The sequence below is a fragment of the Trichosurus vulpecula genome, chromosome 1 (genome assembly GCF_011100635.1).
Source record: "Trichosurus vulpecula isolate mTriVul1 chromosome 1, mTriVul1.pri, whole genome shotgun sequence".
Taxonomy (NCBI): Eukaryota; Metazoa; Chordata; class Mammalia; order Diprotodontia; family Phalangeridae; genus Trichosurus; species Trichosurus vulpecula.
Window position 1 is genome coordinate 282,942,437 of NC_050573.1, and position 22,288 is coordinate 282,964,724.

General features: G+C 36.3%; 2 protein-coding genes across 3 annotated transcripts in view; both read left to right on the plus strand.

Annotated features, from left to right (window-relative positions):
- LOC118831213 (serine/threonine-protein kinase Sgk3) overlaps nucleotides 1–13,881 on the plus strand; it is a 161,327-nt gene extending 147,446 nt beyond the window's left edge. For both annotated transcript variants that reach the window (XM_036738433.1, XM_036738422.1), the window contains exons 16-17: nucleotides 6,206–6,295; nucleotides 11,842–13,881. In XM_036738433.1, the coding sequence (XP_036594328.1) occupies nucleotides 6,206–6,295; nucleotides 11,842–12,012 (261 nt within the window). In that variant the 3' untranslated portion in view covers nucleotides 12,013–13,881. The remainder of the gene's footprint in view (nucleotides 1–6,205; nucleotides 6,296–11,841) is intronic.
- Nucleotides 13,882–16,933: 3,052 nt separating this feature from the next.
- The window catches only part of MCMDC2 (minichromosome maintenance domain containing 2), a 32,864-nt gene continuing 27,509 nt past the window's right edge, over nucleotides 16,934–22,288 (plus strand). Inside the window, exons 1-8 of the mRNA XM_036737218.1 lie at nucleotides 16,934–16,976; nucleotides 17,562–17,697; nucleotides 17,796–17,926; nucleotides 17,996–18,055; nucleotides 18,282–18,477; nucleotides 19,834–19,956; nucleotides 20,081–20,185; nucleotides 20,676–20,804. Of these exons, the coding sequence (XP_036593113.1) occupies nucleotides 17,604–17,697; nucleotides 17,796–17,926; nucleotides 17,996–18,055; nucleotides 18,282–18,477; nucleotides 19,834–19,956; nucleotides 20,081–20,185; nucleotides 20,676–20,804 (838 nt within the window). The 5' untranslated portion in view covers nucleotides 16,934–16,976; nucleotides 17,562–17,603. The remainder of the gene's footprint in view (nucleotides 16,977–17,561; nucleotides 17,698–17,795; nucleotides 17,927–17,995; nucleotides 18,056–18,281; nucleotides 18,478–19,833; nucleotides 19,957–20,080; nucleotides 20,186–20,675; nucleotides 20,805–22,288) is intronic.

Genomic DNA, 22,288 nt, shown 5'->3' on the forward strand with positions numbered 1-22,288 from the left:
TAAGTGTCTGACCCCACATTTGAATTCAGTTCTTCCTGATGCCAGACACTCAATCTACAGTGCCACCTAACTCCCATAGTTAGGAGAGACTTGAGCACAAATCTTTTGTTGATGTTGACGTTGTTCTTGTTGGATTATGTCTCACTCTTCATGGCCTCATGGACTATATCACTCCAGGCCCTTCTATCCTCTACTTTGTCCTGCAGTCTCATGTTTGTTGCCTTCCTGACACTGTCTCTCTATCTCATCCTTTGCTGTCCCCTTTTCCTTTTGCTTTAATCTTTAACAACATCAGGGTCTTTTCTAATAAGTCCTGTCTTCTAATTATGTGGCCAAACTATTTCAGCTTTAGCTTCAGTATTTGACCTTCCAATGAATAGCCTGAATTAATTTCTTTATGTATTGACTGATTTGATCTCCTTGCTGTCCAAGGGACTTTCAGAAGTCTTCTCCAGCTCCATAATTCAAAAACATTGATTCTGCAGCGCTTAACTTTCCTTATAGTCCAATTCTTAGAGCCATACATTACCACTGGAAAAACCATAGGTTTGACTATATAGACCTTTATCAGCAAGGTGATGTCTCTTCTTTGTAGTATGCGGTCCATATTTACCATAGCTTTCCTTCCAAGGAGCAAGTGTCTTTTGATTGCATGGCTGTAGTCACCTTCTACAGTGATTTTTGAGCCCAAGAATATAAAATCTGACACTGCTTCCATTTCTTCTTCCATTTCCAGGAAGTGATAGGGCTAGTTGCCATGAGCTTGGGTTTTTTAATGTTAAGCTTCAAGCCAGGTTTTGTACTCTCTTCTTTCATCCTCATCAAGAGGTATTTTAATTCTTCTCCACTTTCTGCCATCAGAATATCATCTGCATATCAGAGATGTTGATATCTCCCAGCAAAGTTAATTCTGGATTTTGAATTATCCAGTCTTGCATTTTGTATGATGTACTCTGCATATAACTTAAATAAAGTGACAGTATGCAGCCTTGTTATACTCCTTTTCCGGTCTTAAACCAGTCAGTTGTTCCATGTTCTGTTCCAAATGTTGTTTCTTAACCCACATACAGGTTCCTCAGGAGACAAGTAAGATGATCTGGTACTCCCATTTCTTTGAGAATTTGCTGCATTTTGTTGTGATCCACAAGTCAAGGGCTTCAGTGTAGCTGATGAAGCAGTAGTAGATATCTGGAACTCCCTTGCTTTTCCCATAATCCAGCAAATGTTGGCAATTTGGTCTTTAGTTCCTCTGCCTCTTCAAAAACCAGCCTGCACTTCTGGTAATTTTCAGTTCATATTTCCAGAATCTTAAGTATGACCTTGCTGGCATATGAAAGGAATACAGTTGTTTAGAAAACTGAACAGTCTTTGGCATTGCTTCCTTAGAATTGGGACATAAACTGACATTTTCCAATCCAGTTGCCATTGTTCAATTTTCTGAATTTGCTGGTTAAGTGCAACATTTTTACAGCATCATCTTTTAGGATTTTAAATAGCTCAGCTGGAATTCTGTCACCTCCACTAGCCTTATTGTTAGCAGTACTTCCCAAGATCCACTTGACTTTATTCTTCAGGATGCATGGTTCTAGATCAGTAACCACACCATCATGGTTATTGGTGATGTTAAGATCTTTCTTACGTAGTTCTTCTGTATATTCTTGCCACCTCTTCTTAATCTCTTCTACTTAAATCTCTACCGTTTTTGTCTTTTATCATGACCATTTTGGGATGAAACATGTCCTTGACATCTCTTAATTTTCTTGAAGAGATCTCTTGTCTTTCCCATTCTGTTGTTTTCTTCTGTTTCTTTGCATTGCTTATTTAAGAAAACCTTCTTATCTCTCCTTGCTACTCTCTGGAATTCTGCATTCAGTTGGGCATATCTTTGCCTTTCTCTCTTACATGTTTTCTTTCTTTCCTCAGCTGTTTGGTAAAACCTCATCAGACAGCCTTTTTGCTTTGTTGCTCTCTCTTTGGGATGTTTTTTGTTGCTGCCTCCTGTATGCTCTTGAAAACTTCTGTCTATTGTTCTTCAGGCACTCCATCCACCAGATCTAACTGCTTAAATCTGTTCATCACCTCTTCATAAAGGATGTTAGTTAGGTCATACCCGTTTGCTAGGCCTGATAGTTTTCACTAATTTCTTCAGTTTAAGTCTTAATTTTGCAATAAGATGCTTATGATCTGAGCCACAGTCAGCTCCAGGTCCTGTTTTAACTGTATAGAACTTCACCTTTGGTCGTAAAATATATAAGCAGTCTGATTTTTATATTGACCATCTGGTGATGTCCATACGTAAAGTTGCTTTTTGGGTTGTTGAAAAGGAGTGTTTGCTATGACCAGCGAATTATCTTGACAAAATGCTGTTAATCTCTGCCCTGTTTCATTTTGTACTCCAAAGCCAAACTTGCCTGTTATTTCAATTACCTTTTGATTTCCTACTTTAGCATTCCAATCCCCTATAATAAATGTGACATCTTTTTTTTGGTGTTATTTCTAAAATAGAGGGTGTTGTAGGTCTTCATAGAATGGAGCAACTTTGGCCTGTTTGGCCTCAGTGGTTGGAGTATCGACTTATATTACTGTGATGTTAAACAGTTGCCTTGGATTTGAACAGATATCATTGTCATTTTTGAGATTGTATCGCAGTACTGCCTTTCTCACTCATTTATTGATTATGAGGGCTATTCCCTTTCTTCTAAGGCAGACCTGCACAGCATGGGGCCTGCAGGCCACTTGAAGCCCACCAAAGGATTTCTGGGCAGCCTGCGAAAAATGTAGGGTTGCCACTGCACATGCTCCTGTTTATCACGTGACCCATGACAACCAACCATGGTCAGTCTGTCTCTAGTCTAATCTGTCTGCAGCCTAAAGTTTAGCCTATTTTAATCTTGGTCCCTACCAACTTGCAGGTCTGTTCTAAGGGATTGTTGCCCACGGTAGTGTATATATAATGATCACCTGAATTAAATCCCATTCCCATATATTTAAGGTCACTAATACCCAAGATGTTGATGTTTAAATTTTCCATCTCTGTTTGACCACATCTAGCATACCTTACTTAGTTCATAGATCCGTTGGAATGCTCCCCGGTTACTGTGCGATACTGATCTTTGCAGCATCGGACTTTCCTTTTGTCACCAGATACATCCACAACTGAGCTTCCTTTTGGCTTTGGCCTGGCTGCTTCGTTCTTTCTGGAACTTCTTGTACTTACTTGTCCTCCAGTCTTCCCCAGTAACATGGTGGACACCTTCTGACCTGAGGGGCTCATCTTTCAATATCATATCTTTTATAATTTTAATACTTTCCATGGGGTTTTCTTGGCAAAGATACTGGAGTGCTATACCATTTTCTTCTCCAAGGGACAAATCCTACTAATTGTGTGATCTTGGTCAAGTCAATGACTCAGTTTTCTCATATGTGAAAGAGAAGTGTTAATATCTGTAGTGTATTACCTCCTAGGGTTCTTGTGAGAATTAAATGAAAAAAATATATATATTATACTTTACAAACCTTAAAAGCTCTATGTAATTGTCAGTTATTGCCATATTATTAAATGCATTGATTTTTTTTTTCATTGAAGGCAAGTATAATATGAAAAAGCTACACTATACACTGAGAAAAGCCTACTTAAATGTAATTTTTCTAACTATACGAGAAGACCAGTAGATACTTGAAACATTTAGTCAACTGCTGAATTACTAGCAACAAATTAAGATTCTATCAGTAAACACATTACGAGTAATTACACTAACCACAGGATAATGGTTATATTAAAGAATCTAAAGTCTGTTTGTTTCCCAGTGTTTGATTTAGTTATGCCCCACATCAAAGGTTGGTGCCTACTAAAAAATAAGTAATGGTTGTGTAGCTTCTATAATGAGGAGGCACTTTTGAAAGGTGTTACCCCATACTTTCTTATGGCTATTCCAGTTGGGAAAATGCTTATAACAACAAGCTTCACTTGTTATATAGGTGGGACAGAAACGTTGTGTAAAGCTTCTATCATTTATCCAGGATAAGATGTTTTGAAGAACTTGTTACAAAACAGTTTACTGACATATTTTCCATTCATTTTACCATTCTGTGTTCTTTTGACTTTCACTTAAACCCAGGTGGAGGAAAATGTCATTGAAATTAAATCAGTAATCCACACGTTTTGGAATTTTGGCCCCTTATTTCTTTTGTTTAGTGCCTCTCTCTTTAAAAAAATTTTTATTATGACTTAACATTCAGCAAATATCAATATTGCAATATACAAGGAACAGAAAAGAGGATTAAAAACATAAATCTCTCTTACACAGTTTGGGTTTTTAAGTATCTATTAAATTTTACATAATAGGAGAAAAATTGCCCTTTTTTTCACCTTCTGAACTTTTTTTTTTCCCTTCCCTCTCTTTTCTATTTCAACACTTTACATTTTTATTAAAATTATTCACCCAATGCCTTGTTAAGTGTCTAGAACTATATTATTGGTCCTGTTTTAATACTTTGGGCTTTAAAGAGAATAAACTATATTTAAAAACCAGGGTCAGGAATAACTAAAGTTTTATTGGTGCCGTTTGTTTTCATACTACAGTCCTTTCTAGATACACCATCTACTCTCACCCCTCATTAAAACTTCTCTTATAAGGAAGAACAGTTGAATAAAAAATAACTGATACAGTGATCATATCTAACAGTTTATTCAAAATTCTTCCTTCATAGTTCCTTCCTGCTCTGTGGGAGAGGGTAGAAGAAGATATTTTTCATGATCTGTTCTCCACAACCAAGATTGGTTATAAATATTTCTCGAAGTTCAGCTGGCTTTTAGTATTCTTTTCATTGACATTGTGATAGTCACCGTGTATATTATTTTTCTGGTTCTGCTTATTTCAGTATGCATCAATTGGTAGAAATCTTCTCCGCTTTTGTAAATATTTATCATTTCTTACTCCTCAATTTTCCTTTATATCAGATAACTACAGTTTGTTCAAACCTGTCTTCCCCAGTTGATAGCCACCCACTTTGTTTCCAGGTCTTGGCTACAATAAAAGTGCAGTTAAGAGGCATAGTGGACAGAGCACTAGACTTGGAGTCAAATGTGGCCTGTGACACTTATTAGCTGTTTGATCCTAAGAAAGTCACCTAACTTCTCAACCTCAGTTTCCTTATCTGTAAAATGAGGGTTTGTATTCTTTGATCTTCAAGGCCTCTTCCAGTTCTAAATATATGATCCTATGAATTAACAAACTAATGAAGGATTAAGTGCTTACTATGTGCACAGTACTGTGTTAAGTACTAGGGATACAAATAAAGAAGCAAAACTGGCCCTGCTCTTCGGAGGGTCACATTTTAATGGAGAAGAAAACACATATGGAAGGTTCAGCTATAAGGCAGATGGGAAAGACCCATGGTCCTTGGGGTGAATTTTTTTTTTCACTTTTCCCATAAATATGTTAGTATATATTGGACTTTTTCTTTCTCTCTTTGCCCTTATTGGAAAGGAATATATGCCCAGGAGTCAAATTACTGGATTGGAATATTTAAACAGTTTAGCCATTTCAGAACATTTGGACCAATTGACAGCTCTACCACTGATATATTAGTGTTCTTTTCTTCCCAAAGCCTTTCCAAAATTGGCTGTTTACATTTTTAATACTATCTTTGCCAGGTTGCTTGATATAAAGTGAAATCACCGAGCTATTTAAACTTACTTTTTTTCCCCTATTATTTGGAGCTTGTTTTCTAGTGACAGTTTGCAGTTTTTCTTTTGAACTCTCTTTCTTTCTGTTTTTGTCTATTGGGAAATATGTGTCAGCTTCCTCTATGTCTTTCATACAGAACTATTATCAGTAATATTTGAGGTGAAGATTTTTTTTTTCCCACTTGACTTTTAGATTAGTTTTTCTTCCCAGTACCACAAAATAATTCTAACTCTATAACAATCAGCTAAAGACAAAAGGCTCCAGCTACCTCACTCCCTCACTTTTGAGATACTGGTGTAAGTAATCCTGAAATGTTTGTTTATAATCAGTTTGATGATAGCGTGTTTACACTTCCACCCCTCTGTGTATAGATTTTTCCCTCAGCCCTTGTCTAGAAGGAAGTTTAGAAAAAGGAAATGGATAATCTGGTAAATTTAGGGATAGTTGGGTTGTCCAGAATTAGTTCAATGACTGCTTATGTTCTACAAAATTAACAGATTTTTCTTTTATTCCAGCTTGAAATTCAAAATCATCCTTTCTTTGAATCACTCAGCTGGACTGATCTTGTACAAAAAAAGATTCCACCACCTTTTAATCCTAATGTGGTAAGTTTAATATATTTACCTAACTTCTTATATCAATATAGGAGCAGAGCTTTATTTTATTACTATTTTCATTCTATCAGATCTATAATTCTATATGTAATGAGATGGAGTTAGCAACTAAATTTGCAAAAAATACATATATAATTCAGCCACTTATCACAGTCAATCAGACCACAGCAGTTTTTTCAGTTAAAGAGAATCTCTTTTAGCAGCTAGGTGGCTCAGTGGGTAGAGTGCTGAGCCTGGAGTCAGGAAGAGTCATCCTGGCCTCAGACACTTACTAGATGTATGACCCTGGACAAGACACTTAACCATGTTTGCCTCTGTTTCCTCATTTGTGAAATGAGCTGGAGAAGGAAATGGCAAACCACTCGTGTATCTTTGCCAAGAAAACTCCAAATGGAGTCATGAAGAGTCAGACATAACTGAAAAATGACTCAACAGCAATTGTGTCAAGTGTTCCTCCAGCACAAGTCATTTTGTTATTGAATTTCAAGTTTCATTCCCAAGTACCTCTTTGAATCTTGCTATTTACAGAACTGTTCTTTTATATTGGCACAGCTAAGAGTCTGACAGAGAAGCTTATGGACCCATTCATAATATCCACTAATCAGCTGTTAGAGAGAATGTAGCTGGGAACCTATACCTTCTTTTGTAACATTATAGAGAAAAAAGAGATTAAAGTAACTTTGCTAAGTTTAAGTACCTCTCCATCTCTACCTCTAGATCCTGTTGCACTGTAGGGGCTATGAGAAGCAGGTGTAGTTTAGTAAATGTTTCATAATCTTCTACGGGCAGGGCGTTTAGAGCTATAAGTATAAATAACAATATAAAATAATCCTGTAGAGTTGGCAAGGCAGGATATAATTAATTTTATCTCTGATGGATCAGAAAGGAAGCAGCTGACGAGGGACTTTTTCTCTTTCTCCTGTTTTATTTTGACCAGATTTCATCAATGCCAGGAGTTCCTAGTGAGGAATTTCCTCTGTCAATACAGATCAGCATCCTCTCTACTACGTAGAGTCTTAAAAAGTTGTTGTGGGTATTAAGAGGTTAAATGACTTACCCAGAGTCCCGCAGTCAGTCTGTTAAGTGTTCAAGTTGGGGCTTAAGCTCAGGTCTCCCAGACTGTGAGGGAAGTTTTCAGTCTTCCACATTCCACACTGCCACTTTCTTAAATTTGCTTATTTCCCTTTTGTTGTTGTTCAGTTGTTTCAGGCATGTCCTTCTCTTTGTGAACCTATTTGGCAAAGATATTGGAATGATTTGTCATTTCCTTCTCCAGCTCATTTTACAGATGAGGAAACTGAGGCAGGAAGGGTTGAGTGACTTGCCCAGAGTCACCCAGTAAGTATCTGAGATCAGATTGGAACTCAGGTCTTCCTGATGCCAGGCCCATCACTCTATCCACTGTAGCACCTAGCTGCCCTAGTTACTTTCCTTAACATTTAGCAAAAACAGTAATTGTTGTTCAGCAAGTTAGTACTTAGCTAATGAGAGAATTTAGCTCCTTAACGAAGAGGGAGTTTGCTGGACAAACATAAATATTTCCTAAATAAATAAGTCAGCCTAGAATTTAAGCCCCTGTCTTCTCTCTTCCCCTCTCCTTTATTCATTATTCTCTTTAAAGAGAATACCTGTGTCCCTAGGTCTAAGCATGTGATTATAGTTGATATGGTAACCAAATCATAAAAGACTGGCACACATCAAAATCCTGTTGGACCTCTGTGCTTTAAATACATTTTCCAAAATTTATTTTCCATGTTTAATATATCAGTGAATCAGTGAGTCACTGTGTTAATTAACCCTGAACCTCTCCTGGTTTATTTATTTTTTTTAAACCAGACCTTTGATTTCCTTGTTACGGGCACTCCCAGTGAGGAACTTCCTCTTCTGATGCAGATCAGCACCTCCTCTGTAACTGATGGTCTTACAGTTTCCTGCTGCACCAAGAGGGATTTGGCTTAGAGTTACAAAGCTAGGGTGTGTCAGAGGCAGGACCTGAACCTGAGGCTTTGGATTCTGAAGCTAGCTCTCTCATTGCCTCTTTGCCTTTCTACTCGTTTGCGCTAAAAACATTTTTCTTTATATTGTGTTCTGTGTATTCAAAGTGTTGTTAGTCATTACTCTAGAACAAGAAAGAAAACGAAGTCCCTTTAAGTAAACTGCATTTATGTAGCTAAGATATGGAGTACTTTAATGGAACTATACCAGACTATAGGAGACCCATTTGTTTTTCTTACTTTTGCTTCTCTTTTCTCTATTAAGGAAAATGGTTTTTAAACTGGAAAGGAAAGAAAAAAAATGGCTTATAGAAAGTTGGTAACCGAGAAAAGTAGAGATAAATAATAAGAATGCCTTTAGATGCCCTGTGGTATTTGAAAGTAAAAATGGTATTGGATCTGGAGTCAGATTTGTTACCTATGTGATGTTGAACAAGTCACTTCATCTTTATGGGAATCAGTTTCCACATTGGTAAAAATGAGGGATTTGGACTATGGAATCTCTAAAGGGTCCTAGCCAGTTCCAAATCGGTGAGCTGTGATCAAATAATCATAGAGAAAAAATAAAGTTACTTTGGGGTGAAAAAAATGGTCTGATTTTCAAAACAGAGAAAAGATGGAGTCTGTGAACTGTAGGCCAGTGAGCTTGACTCGGATTTCTGGCAAAATTTTATCACGTACCATTAAAGAACTTCTTGGTTAACACCAGAAAAGAAAACAAGGATTACAAAGACCCCAGCATGGCTTCAACAAGAACAGCTCATACCAAACTAATCTCATTGCTTTTTTTTTTTTAAAAAGTTGGTAGACTGATAGATCAAAGGAATTCTGTAGATAGACTTAGTAAAATTTTAGCATGTCAATCTTATGTACAAGATAGATTGGACTATATGATAGTACACAAGTAAGTGGAGGCTTCGTGGCCAGATCCAAAAGGCAGTCTTTAATTGTTTTTATGTAGACTTGAAAAGAGTTCTTTAGAGGTCTGTGCTTTGCCCTGTGCTGTTTAGCATTTGTATCAGTTATTTTGATTATGTCAGTCAAATATTTATTAAATATCTGCTGTGTGCCAGGCACTGTGCTAAGTACCGGGGATACAAAGAAAGTCCAAAAAAAAAAAAAAGGCCTGCTCTCGAAGAGTTCACAGGCCAGTAGGAGAGACAAGAAGATATTCAGATATATAATATATATATATATATATGTTTATATATATGTATACTAAATTGTAAATAAGAAAGGGAAGGTACCTACTGTTAAGGGAGATCAGGAGAGGGTTCTTTGTAAAAGAAGGGATTTTAGCTGGCACTTAAAAGAAACCAGGGAGGGAAGGAAATAGAGAAGAGAAAGAAAATTCTAGGTGTCAGACAGCCAGTAAAAATGCCTGGAGTCAGGAATTAGAGTATCTTATACATGAGGTAGCAAACTTAGCATATTTGTACATGACCCATTTCTGGGTAGGCACTGTATGCCAGAAAAGATTCAAGAAGATCTTGACTGGCTTAGAACAATGAACCAAAACAAACTAGATGAAGTTTAGTAGACAAAGAAGGAAGATTGACAAGATAATAGAATAACCTGATCTTAGGGCCCTTGTTGAAATTATAAGTTGAGCATCTCCCTCAAAAAAAAATCTGATAAATCCCAAACAAAAATATCATTGTCTGTTTTTGGAACTTATGTTGGGAGAATAAGGTTCTTTTCTTGTAGCAGTTAAAACAAAAATATTACATGGTCACTCAGGAATGGGACTGGCATTGGATAGAATCTTATATCATCCGATAAGGAAGTTGATATAGAGACATGGATATAGGCTTAGGATGAAGACAGGTCTGGAAGTTTGTGGTCACCATGGAATAGGGAATCTGGAAATGGGAAACATTCTAATATGAAAATAGAAATAAGTAAAAGCCAGAATAAAGAATCGGCTAGTTTAGCAGAGAGGGAATGAAGAACAAAACATTAATCTATAACCCCCCCCAAAAAAAAACTCCAACGCTTAAAATGAGTAAAAGTTTGTGTAATAAAAATATGGTTTTGTTGTTCATAAAGAGATCTAGAGAATAAAAAAACATCCAATTTTGGAAATCTCTTTTCGTATTGTTTGATCCATAAAAACTCTTATTGCCAGATTTGGAAAATCTGGAAAGTCATGTTTCACTTTTATCAGAAAGCCATCTTTAAATCTTAGAACTAGTTTTTATTTGCCTGAGATTGAGTGATGGGAGATTGAGGGTGGTGGTGTAGGGGGATGCAATGTGGAGAGAGGTAGAAAAAGCAGAGAAGGAAGGGGACAGAAGGGAATAAGCGTTTATGTAATATCTATATATGCCACGCATTGTGCTATTGCACATATTATGTATACAATATTGCAAATATATATATATATACAATATTGCAAATATTATTTTATTTGATCCTCGCAGCAATCCTGTGAGGGTAGGTAGTATTACCAACCTCATTTGACAGTTGAGGAAAACAAGGCAAACAGATTAAGTGATATGCCCAGAATCACACAGCTAATAAAGTGTCTGAGGACAGATTTGAAAGCACATCTTCCTGATTCATGCTACCTAGCTGCCCCCAAGAAGAGCGTGGTGGATGTTAGATTCTTATTCCCACTGCAAATCCTAGTTTGGCTTGGAGGTAGTTTAGGTAAAGATTCAGGATCTACCCCAGAGTTTTTGTGAAGATCAAATAAGATCATATTTGTTTAGCCAATTGCCTGGCACATAGTAGACAGCATATTAATGTTTTATTGTCATTATTATTATTGGTCATTAGGCACTTGTTTGATGAAGAGACCTAATCTGGATAGGCCAGCACTATTATTTTATGAGAAAGAAGTAACACATTGCCATCTATTGTCAGTTGTGAAAATTGTTGGTATATCTGTTTTAATCTGTGTGGCTGTAGGATTAAATTTGATGATGACCTCCTAGTTACCATCTTATCACAATTTTAATAAAGAAATATTTCTTTTTTCTTGTTTAGCCCCTCATTGTAGCTCGAAGGAAAGCGTTGATGATATATTTTTTAATCCCCCATTGCTTTCATTATTATAGTAAACAGTTTTCTTTCCATAGCCTCAGTACGATTTATTCCACTATGCTCCTTCCTCCCCACCTATGTTTTCAGCTACCTGTGGATGGAAATATCCAATTTCATTAACAAAAATGGGGGTTTCAGTTTTCATCCGTGCACTTTGTCATATCTTATGCATTAAGCATTATAGCCAATATTTAATTAAATTGGTACACAAAACTATCCTACTGTGCTCGTTGCTTCTGCCAGGACCCTGAATTCTAGTATGTGTTGCTATTCAAAGCAGATAGGGTTGTCGGAATAAAATGCAAAAAAGTAGATTACAGAAAAGATAACACAGGAAGAGAAGAAAGTATGGCAGCTGAAAGAAGAGAAGGGCACAACAACTTTCAGAAGCATTTATTTATAAAGAAGAAATTTACAAATACATGTTAGATGTCTAATGAAATGACTAAAGCAAGTGATGATTAGATGAATAAGAATATCTTTTTAATATTTTAGGTTGGACCAGATGATATCAGGAACTTTGATGCAGCCTTTACAGAAGAAATGGTTCCATATTCTGTTTGTATATCTTCTGACTATTCTATAGTGAATGCCAGTGTTTTGGAAGCAGATGATGCATTTGTTGGTTTCTCTTATGCACCTCCTTCTGAAGATTTGTTTTTATAAGAGACAACATTCAGAAAACACCAAGGAAGTACAAACCTAAGGATCAAAGTGAAGTTTTTCTATATGGGAAAGTATTCTGAAATGTGTCTTAACTAGTGCCTCATTTTTATATGTAAAGTTGGAATCTTTGAAAACTTTTTTCTGCTGTACATGAAAAAAAAATAGGGCATTTCAGAAAGTTGAATTTAATCTTTGTTACTCCTGCTTATTAAGATTATTTTTAAAAAAATACTTTACAAACTATTCTTTACATTGACCTGTTTTTAAGCAAAAATTGTTTGCTGTTTACTGTTGTTTTTAGGTTTACACTAGTATCTATCCAGGATTAGCTGTTTTCAACACCTAGAACAGCTCAGTATATTGCTTTTCAATTCAATCCATCATCCCTATTGTGATTTTTAGTGTTATGTCATAACTATGCAGTTATCTTTTGTATTTGTTGTTGTTGGAAAAGAAATAACATATTGCCATACTAAATCACTGTTTGAAATCTGGAGTACTTGACAGTATTAAAATGGAAGTGCATAGTTGGCAAAACATGTCGGTTTATAGTTTTGATGACCTTTCATTCTGCAGATCTTTTAAGTTTTTAACAAAAAAACATAGAAAATACTTTGTCTTTAACACATCGGAATTCAAATTAGCATGATTTTTTTTCCATTCAAGAAACAGAAAATAAACTGCTTGCATTTCTTTAGCATTCCAAAGATTTAAACGACAGTCAAGTATTGTGGATTTTGTGCATGTTACTGAAACAATTCATTTTTCTATGTACTGTATCATGCATTTAAAATTTGTATGTTCTCTGTTTTCAGGTTGTTAATCTTTTGTCTTCGGCATCTTTAGTACGGTATGCATTCATTCTGAACCTTGGCATTTGCTTTGAAAATATGTAAATAATTTTTTCAAAGCCATTGTCTTAATTAGGAGTTACATATGAGTATTAAGTTTGCTAGAATACTCATTAGAAATACTAATTAGAAATTTCAAAAATTGTCTCAACTATGCATACTTTCTCTATAGATTGCTAGATTGATTACAAAAGCATTTTGAGTAAAATAATCATGTGCAACTTAACAGTTATGAAAAACACATGCTAATTTGGCCTTCATTTATTTTAGAAAAGTACAGGGAATCTAATCTTTATCCCATGGCATTCCCAACTTTTGATCATTTAAAATTTCAGCACAAACTGACTACAAATCTAGAAGAACTAGAAAATACTGCTTAGAAGCTTGGATTCCTAATTATCAGTTGGGGAGAAATCTTTTTTGAAAACTTGCCAACAGTTCTTCAAAGTATATGAGAAACATAATTTATAAAAGGGCTGACTTAGCATACCAGTTCATATTCTTTGAGTGAACATTTTTTTTCCAAATTTTTTCTTTGAAATAGTAATCACAAAAATATTTAACAGTCGTTAAAAAGATGCTCTGCAGAATGAAAAGGAGTAAAAAGTTTCATTCGAAGTGGTGGTATAAGTAAGTATACCTTAAAACTAATTGCTTTCAAACACTGTAGCTTCCTATAGAAGTAATAATTTAGTAACTACACTGTCTGTAAATATTTGTTTTGTCTGGCACTACTGTAAATTCTGCTTTTACACAGAAGCTTTTTGTTTATTGTAGATCAAAATAAAAACTGCAACATCTTGCAGAATTTGTTTTGATTTGGCCACTCTTTAAAAACTAAACTGCCCAAAATGGAAGTGCAATATTATGTATTTTGAAGAGGAGGTTATAAAAGGTAGAATTCTAATGTTTCTCAGATTACAGGTAATGCAATTGGTGTGTAATATAAAACAAAATAAAGTTATTGTTAGCCTTGTGACCTGTTGTTAACTCAGACTAAAATTAAATATAAATATTATGCCTTTTGTTGCTGTTTAGTCTTGTTTGACTCTTCATGACCCCATTTAGGGCTTTCTCAACAAAGATATGAGTGGTTTGTCATTTCCTTTTCAAGCTCATTTTACAGATGAGGAACTGAGACAGAGTTAAGTGACTTGCCCAGGGTCACACAATAAATGAGACCAGATTTGAACTCCGGAAAATGAGTCTTCTTGACTCCTAGCCCAGCACTCTATCCACTTCACCACCTAGCTGTCCAATATTATGCCTACATAATTTCAAAATGTGCTTACTTAGAAAAATAAATTATTAGATTGTTACTAGTCAATGAATAAGTTTAAGGAAAAATAATCTCCTAAATATGAGATCTTTATTTTTGTCCTAGGACCCTGATATGATGTTTTTATGGTTTCTTGAGAGGTTTGCACTTTTTGGATTGGAAGATTCTTTCATAATTATATGAAAGTATTTTAAAAATTATTCTTTTGTAGGTCATATACAATAAGATTATTCAGATTAAAGTAAGGATTGGTTTATATTTATTACTATGAATACCTTACTTGGATCATAGGTGTTAAGTCATACAAATCTTAAGTCTTCTCATTCAGTTCTTTGTACATGCCATTTAGGAGAAACCATGACATGTAGAACAGTATTCTTAGAAACCAAAATTCTTGCCACTTGCTTTAAAAGAAAATCTCACTCTTTTGGGAAGGTGAGTTTGTAAACAAACCTTCTAATTCTTTACTGCTATTTGGTAAGATATATGGATCAGTTCACTAGTAAAACTAACTTTAAGTACATAACATTGGTCTAGAAAGTCTGAAATGCCTCAATAAAAAAAAATGTGCCGTTTCAAACTGTTAGACTTTAGGGTTTTTTGTATATAGGAGATAAAGCCCAACTGAAGCACTCTATGTTTGGATTTTTCTCTGCCGCTGTCCTAGTACCTAGTAATAATGATATTTGAAACCAGCTTTATAGCAATGCATTAGCATCTCATTCTAACACATCCTAGTTGCATCGTTGTGTTTTTTTTGCTTCTTATACTCTTATCAATTAGTAATACATATATTCATTAGAGAAAAAGTGAAGTGTTGGGGTGGATTAAAACAATTCTTACCAATAAAAAGATGTGTTGAGTTTAGTTCAACACAGCAGTTAAATATTCCACTTAATCAGCACAGTAAATATTACACTATGAGGTGCGGAAAATACAAGTAAGTTTCTATTATAAAAGAATATGCTCCTGTGTGAGAAGACATAGCGATATATTTGCAAGAAACAAATGCTTTTAGGTGCATTATAGCAAAATGTTTACCGAGGTATCAGTGTTACTGGGTATACTGAATATTCAAATTGATGTGGTCTCATCAAAGTAAATGTTTCCTCCGAAGTGCAGATCACATCCTATCCAAGCCTGTCTGCCCTCCCAGATTCTTATTCATGTGTTCCCACGTTTACCAGAGTGGGTCCATGTGCAGAGTATTCATTGTGTTTATGATATCACAGCGGGTGGTGGAGTGGACTCTCTGCTTTTTATTCCTTACTGTTTCATTTGTGTTTTCTTTCAGTTAGCAGCCTTTTGACTGAGTCCAAGTTTTACCAAACAAATCCTTTTATTGAGGGGATCTGTTTTGCGAAGTTCGGATTCAGTCAAAGGGCCGCACTTGAGGACCTAGAGGGCCACATGTGGCCTAAAGGCCAAAGGTTCCCCAACCCTGATACCCTTCTAGAGTAACCTAAGACAGTAAATATGTACGGCAAAGACAGCCTTCGTACCATAGGTCAAATTAAATGTACCAAGAAATTTTTAGAGCTTGTGGGAGATGAAGCGATTGCTCATGGGGAGCTTTGAGTTTGGTTTATAAAACAAGTTTAACACGCAAAACACTTGTAAAACGGTTAAATGATAAAGTGTATTCATAAATATTCATAAAAGGAGAAGGAGCCTAGTAGGAGTAGAGAGGCGAGGCCTCGGAGAGCGTGAGGCTGGAGCCGGGCGGATAGCTTCGGCTTTCCAGAGGTGGCGGGTTGGGGAGCGGTAATGAAAAAAGGGGCAGCGATCAATACGTGCCTTCATTTCTGAAAAGAGCGTGACCTGAGTGGGGTTAGATGGGGGTAGCAAGGTCCCAAAGGGCCTTGAAAACTGGATAAGGGGGAGTTTGGGTTTGATTTCATAGAAACCAGGCAGACACCGGGTTCTTGAGTACGGGAGTTTGAATAGAAAGCAACGCTCCCGGGATATTCGTTCGGCAATAAAACACGGTTAGAAAGGGGGGGTGGGGCAGCGCAGTAACGTTAAGGGGCTGCTGAATGAAGCCCGGGTAAGGCGATAAAGGTCTTGCTTCAGCTCGTGGGAGCAGGAACACAAGATGAGGCGGGAATCGGGACACCTTGCCACCTCACATCTCTGAATCACCGGGGGATGTCCAACCCTCGGCGAATAAATGACCGCGTCACTGAAAGCAAAGTTCAGTGCCACGGAAACTGCAGCGAGAAAAAAGTGTTTTTGAAGAGGTCCTTCCTCGGGTTTCTGCACCCGGAGTGATTTCCGTTTTCAGGATGCGTCGCAATGCGGGTTTGACCCGTGGAATGACAGCCATTTTCGGGCTGTCACACCCAGGGAGGATGGGGTCGCGGCGTGCTGAGGTCCCTTCCCGCTCTCAGAGCTAGCGCCTCTCCGATGCTGCTCCAAAGCCCTAGGTCTGGATTGATCCAGGCCCTCGAGGGACCCCTTCCACCCCCCAACCCACGTCCAGCCACCCCAAGGATCTGCCTGTGAGAGGGCAGAGGAAGCGTAGAGAAGCGGCCGAAGTGAAGCGACACGCAGGGCGGGCGCCAGCGCTGGCGCGCTCCCGACGGCATGGGACAGCCGCCTTCGTGCGGGCGCGCGTCCGTGATAGGACGAGGGAGGGTGGGAGGGGCGGAGTCTCGGGACTGGCTCGCGCTCGATCCAACGGCCGCGGCGGGCGCGGGGAGTGCTGGGAGAGGAGCCGGAGCGGGAGGGGCGGGGCTATTGACTGTCAATCAGCGCTAGAAGTTTGGGGTTTTTTTAAATTCTCCTTTCTCTGGGCCTCGCGTGGGGAAAAGATCCAGTCACGGGCGTAGTCTGTAAGTTGTGGGATCACATTGCCAACATTTTTATTTACATTCTCCCAAGTTTTTCTTTAGCGTTTTCCACAAAAGATGCCGAACCATCGCGCGTCATTTTCTATATTCCACGGAAACAAAAAACTAACGGGACTGTCCGCGTCACTTGGCTTTTAAATAACCCCTGCAACCTATATAAATTTTTTTTAATGTTTAAATAACCCTTGCAGTGATTTCCCAAAATCTAGGCCTAGGCCTTCTTGGTCCCTGATGTTGGTTGACCCTCAGGAGCCAGCTTTAAATCCTGCTCCAATACTTGGGGGAGCGGGACAGGAGAAGGGAGAAAAGGAGGAGGGAGAAGGAAAGGGGGAGGGAGGGGAAGGCTTCACAGGGTCAGGTCCTTCATCTCTAAAATGAGGGTGTTGGACCAGATGAAGTCTAAGACCCCTCCCTGAATGCGATCTCATGAAAACATTGTTTTGTATTTCAATTTTGGGAGAAAATAAATTGTTTCCTAGATAGGACGAGTTTGTACAGCAATTTGACTTCTGGTTTAAAAGTAGTAGTAGACTTTTGTCAGCTAGTTAATCTGTGATTTTATTACAGGGTTAATTTCCTCTTTTTGATGGGAGAAAAATCAACCTAAGAATGTCCAACCTAAAGCTGAAAGAGGCTGCCCTTATCTACCTTGACAGGAGTGGAGGCCTTCAGAAATTTATAGATGATTGCAAGCACTATAATGGTATATTCATCAAAATTAATTTTTAATGATTTTTAGACTGAATACTTTAAAATACACTTTATGATTATGATGACTGTTAAATTGATGTTTATTTACAGATTCAAAGCAAAGTTATGCCGTATATCGGTTCAATATTTCAATAAATCCATCTGACATTGTCGAATTGGATGCGGTTCTTGGAAATCATATTTTACATGAACCTTTGAAAGCTGCTCAACTTTTTCAATCAGTAAGTTAAAGACAATTTTTGTTGGATCAATTTTTTTTCTTTGTAAAAATTTTTTGTTTTCAATTGCAGGTTTGTTTTGTTGCTGTTAAAACTCTTTCCTTAATCGAACAGTTACAGACTGAAACTCAAGTAAGTTTTTTAAAAAATATTTAACAGAAACAAAGCTAAAATACAATAGTTTTAAAATAGTGCTTACAAAAATGTTTTCCCATTTCCAAATTTAAATCCCTATTTTTCTCAAAGCTCAAATGCGATATTTTACAATCATGTATTATGTTTTCTGCTACCTTAACATTTTAGTTCAAATACATTTTAATATACAGTTTTATTAATATAGTTTTCATTTTTTCACTAGATTAATATAGTGCTGAAATTAACACATTTGCCTCTTCTGCCAAGTTATGGGCTTGACCTTTGTGAGTTTCCATTTGATTACCTCTGTCAGAGGTTTTATATGGTGCAAGGAATAATAATTGCAATGACAACAGTAACTAAATACACACAAGGAGCAAGATTCCTTTGTTCAGATGAAACGTGCCCTTTTTCTAAAGGTAAAGTATTCAAAATAAGGATTCAGAAACTTAAATAATTATCTAAGTTAAGTTTAGATCATGTTATGTAGTTGGAGTAGCAGTATCTCACAGTAGAATAAAAGTGCTGGATTTGAAGTCGGGAGACCTGGGTCACATAGATGGTGTGACCTGTGTGACCATGAGCAAGCCACTAACTTCTTTGAAAGATCTTCCATCTTCTCAAATGTAAAACAGGGATAATGAAGATAATAGCATTTGCCTTATTACTTAGCTCACAAGGTTATTGTAAAGAGAATGCTTTGTAAATGTTAAAGTGTTATATAAATGTGAATGGGTATTTTTGGACCAGCTCTCTAATTTCTTCAGTATGTTGATGTTCAGTTGGTTCAGTCATGTCTGACCTTTCATGACCTCATTTGGGGTTTTCATGGCAAAGATACTGGAGTGCTTTGCTATTTCCTTCTCCAGCTCATTTTCCAGATGATCTTCTTCAGTATAGAGTACTGCAAATAAAGAAACAGTGCTACCCCTGTTTACAACACTGAGAAGTTAATAACTTACTCATGGACACACAAGTAGTATTTGTCAGAGGCTGGACTTGAACTCAGGCTTTCCTAATTTTAAGACTATGCTGACTCTATCTGCAGTAATACGTATTAGTTGTTATTAGGAATGAAGATAGGGATTTTCAGCATGCCTCAGTGTTCCTTTTTCAGTCGGCTCATGCACACGAGCAGGCAGGATCACATTCTGAAAACTTCACAAAAATTTTAATAATTTTAGTTGTTCCTCATTGCCAAAACCGTATCTTCTCATTGATTTCTACTTATAAATTTACTTTGTATGATCCAAAGATGCATTTTTACATGCTCAAAAAAGCAATGAATATGTGTCCTTCTGACAAATCATGGTGTACAATAGAGAAAAAATATGGTCTAGCCTAGAGTATACAGAAGATTTGCTGGATCAAAATCAACAGTTTTCCACAGAAAAGAAAAACTACTTTTTAAAGCTTTTTCTCTCTCAATACCCTCCCTGGTTAATCTTAGAGGAAAGAATATTGGATATTTGAAAGTTGAGGACCTTCCTTCCATATGTGTCTGCCTTGTACCTCAAAGAGGAAATAGGCTTCAATAGTAAACTAGTAAATAGTAAGCAAAATAGTAAACCTCTGTGCCACACTAAAACTTTAGGTAATTAAAATTAAAATAATGGTTTTGCTTTGTTTTGTTTAATGTTTAGCAGCTAGGACAAAAATTCCTTTCTGTGGTTGTCAGCTCCCTACATGCAACAGAGCAAATTTAACATAAACTTTGAATGATTATGGATAAATGGCCAAGCCTGAAAAAAGATTTAATTTATGTTTTATTTCAGGATTTCAGTATATAAGAGTGCATGTGCCTGGTGCCACAGAATCTACAACAGTGAGAAATGATTTCTCATGCAATCTGTGTACCTCCCCACTTCAAGAAGACAGGAAGTTTAGAGTACTTGGTGGTAAAAATATAATTTTTAAATTTTCAATAATAACATTTAAAATATATTTCATGATTTTAAACTTGTTGGTGTCAAAATTAAGTTTGAAATATATTCCAGTAATAACTGTGTTCTTTGTGTTAAGATAAACAGATAGCTGAAATAATTACAGCAAAGTCACTTACTGCTTTTCAAGGATGTCCTAACAATCAGCCAGTGAGATTTCAGTCTCTTACAGTTTTCCTAAGAGGTCAGTAAGCTCATTTTGAACTTAAAAAAATCACCACAAAACAAATAACTAAGTTGCTTAAAGGTTCTTATACTACTTGGTATTTCTATTAAAAAAAACTTGTGATTTTAAGTTTGCTTAAAATTGAATTCTTCTACTCCTTGTAAACCTTTATTGGTCTTTGTTCTATAGTTTCACAACCACCCAAACTTCTTGTGGAAGGGAGAATCTCAGAGTAATTATTTCACTTTTTTATCCTCTTGGATCAGACTTTTACTGAATATTCATTATTTGCTCCTTCAAATTAGTGCATCAGTATAAATACGTACTAGACTTTATTAGCAAACTTTTTTTAACCTTCTCTCATTTATAGATAGTAAAATAAATAAAATCATCATTCTTCATCTCTAGTTCACCATAAATTGGTACTAATTCTGAATCTCGTAGACATATGATATTTACAATGTTCACTTAATGAATAAATCTTTTCTTATTTACTTCATAATTTTAGATGAATTAAGCAATAAAATCAAAATAGGAAGTGAATATATAATTGTTGGAATTCCAACTTGTGTTAAAAACTCTTCACAAACCGCTGTTTGTATAGAGGCCAACAGCATAAATTTGTACAGTCCAAAAGGTAAGGAAAATATCATTGTCATAAATTTTTAAAATATTTCAATCAATACATATTTATTGAATTTTTTCTATGGTAAAGGCATTAAAGTTCTATTCTAAGACTTCTTCATGGCATAGAAGTAATATTCTCAATAGAAATTCTGACAGAGAGCAATATGTGATAGGCCCTGCCAAGCTGAGAAGGCTTCCCATACAGTCTTGGCCAGAGATTCTGTAATTCTTCTCAAAGGACCAGTCTAATTAAATTCAGGGAGATTCATCAGCAGAGGGTCACCAGGTGATTCATTTTTAGCAACAAAAACTCATGAGGACAGTCTGTGAAGGTGTACAAGGGTCGCAGCCTGCAAAATCTCTATGCTTTTAGAAGATTACTATGGATTTAGTAAACAAGTTTGGAATTAGAATAATGGGTACTCCATACAAATTAAATCATGGAACAAAAATAATATAATAAAACTTCATCAGTACATGAATTATAATATATCATCACTTCCTCCAAGGAGCAAAAATTATACTTATTAAAAAATTTACCTTATAAGCCTTGCCAATAGAATTTTAAAATATTTTGTTGTTATACATTTTTCTTTATCTTACCAAAAAGGTTAGAAAAAAGTCAAGGAGGGAAAAGGAGAGTTTATCTTTTCTGTCTAGGTAAATCATAGAAACACTACAAAATCTCATTACTCTTTAACAGAACTTTTCTAATTCCATCCAATTCAACCAGCATTTATTAAGCACCTACTAAATGCAAGGCACTGTGCTAAGTACTGGAGATACAAAACCAAAATGAAAAACAGTCCCTGCCTTTTGACAAGTGATTGTCTAGAAGTGCAGAGTGAGGCATTCTATGTCAGATATGTAACATGTGAATTTATTTTCTTTGATTATATTTGTTATAAAGAACTACTTAGGAGAGTGTTGTAGGGATGGTTGGGGGAGAACTTGGTAGGTAGTTATAGTGATGCAGACAAGAAAAGAACATCAATGGAACATTTTAAAAATACACAGAACAGAGCAGGAAGTTCAGAAGGGAGACAGACAAACAGAACAATTTTGTTACTGTGGTTTTAAATTTAGTATTAATTTTCTTTCACAGTTTCTTATATAATATTCTTTTTGTTCTCTGTGTAGTGAAATATGAATGTTTGTTGATATTTGTCAAGTTCTTAATAAAAAAAAATGTAAAACAAAAAAAAACAGTCTCTGGTCTCAAGAAGCCTACATTCCCCTGGAGCTAACATTCTAATGGAATTTTCCACCCTTCCTATAGAAGCCCTGGAACTTGTAGGGGTACTTGCCATTCTGTAGCACAAATCAGAAGATAACTATCTTGCTTCAGATACCTGAACAAAGGACACTAGGTTAGAGAAGCAACAAGATGGGATCTGAAATCCAGCAGGGAGAAAAGGTAACTAATTAGGTTTAAGTAAAGTCTTGCAATTAATTAGATGTCTGCTTAAAACCTCTGGCAGATGACAACTGAAA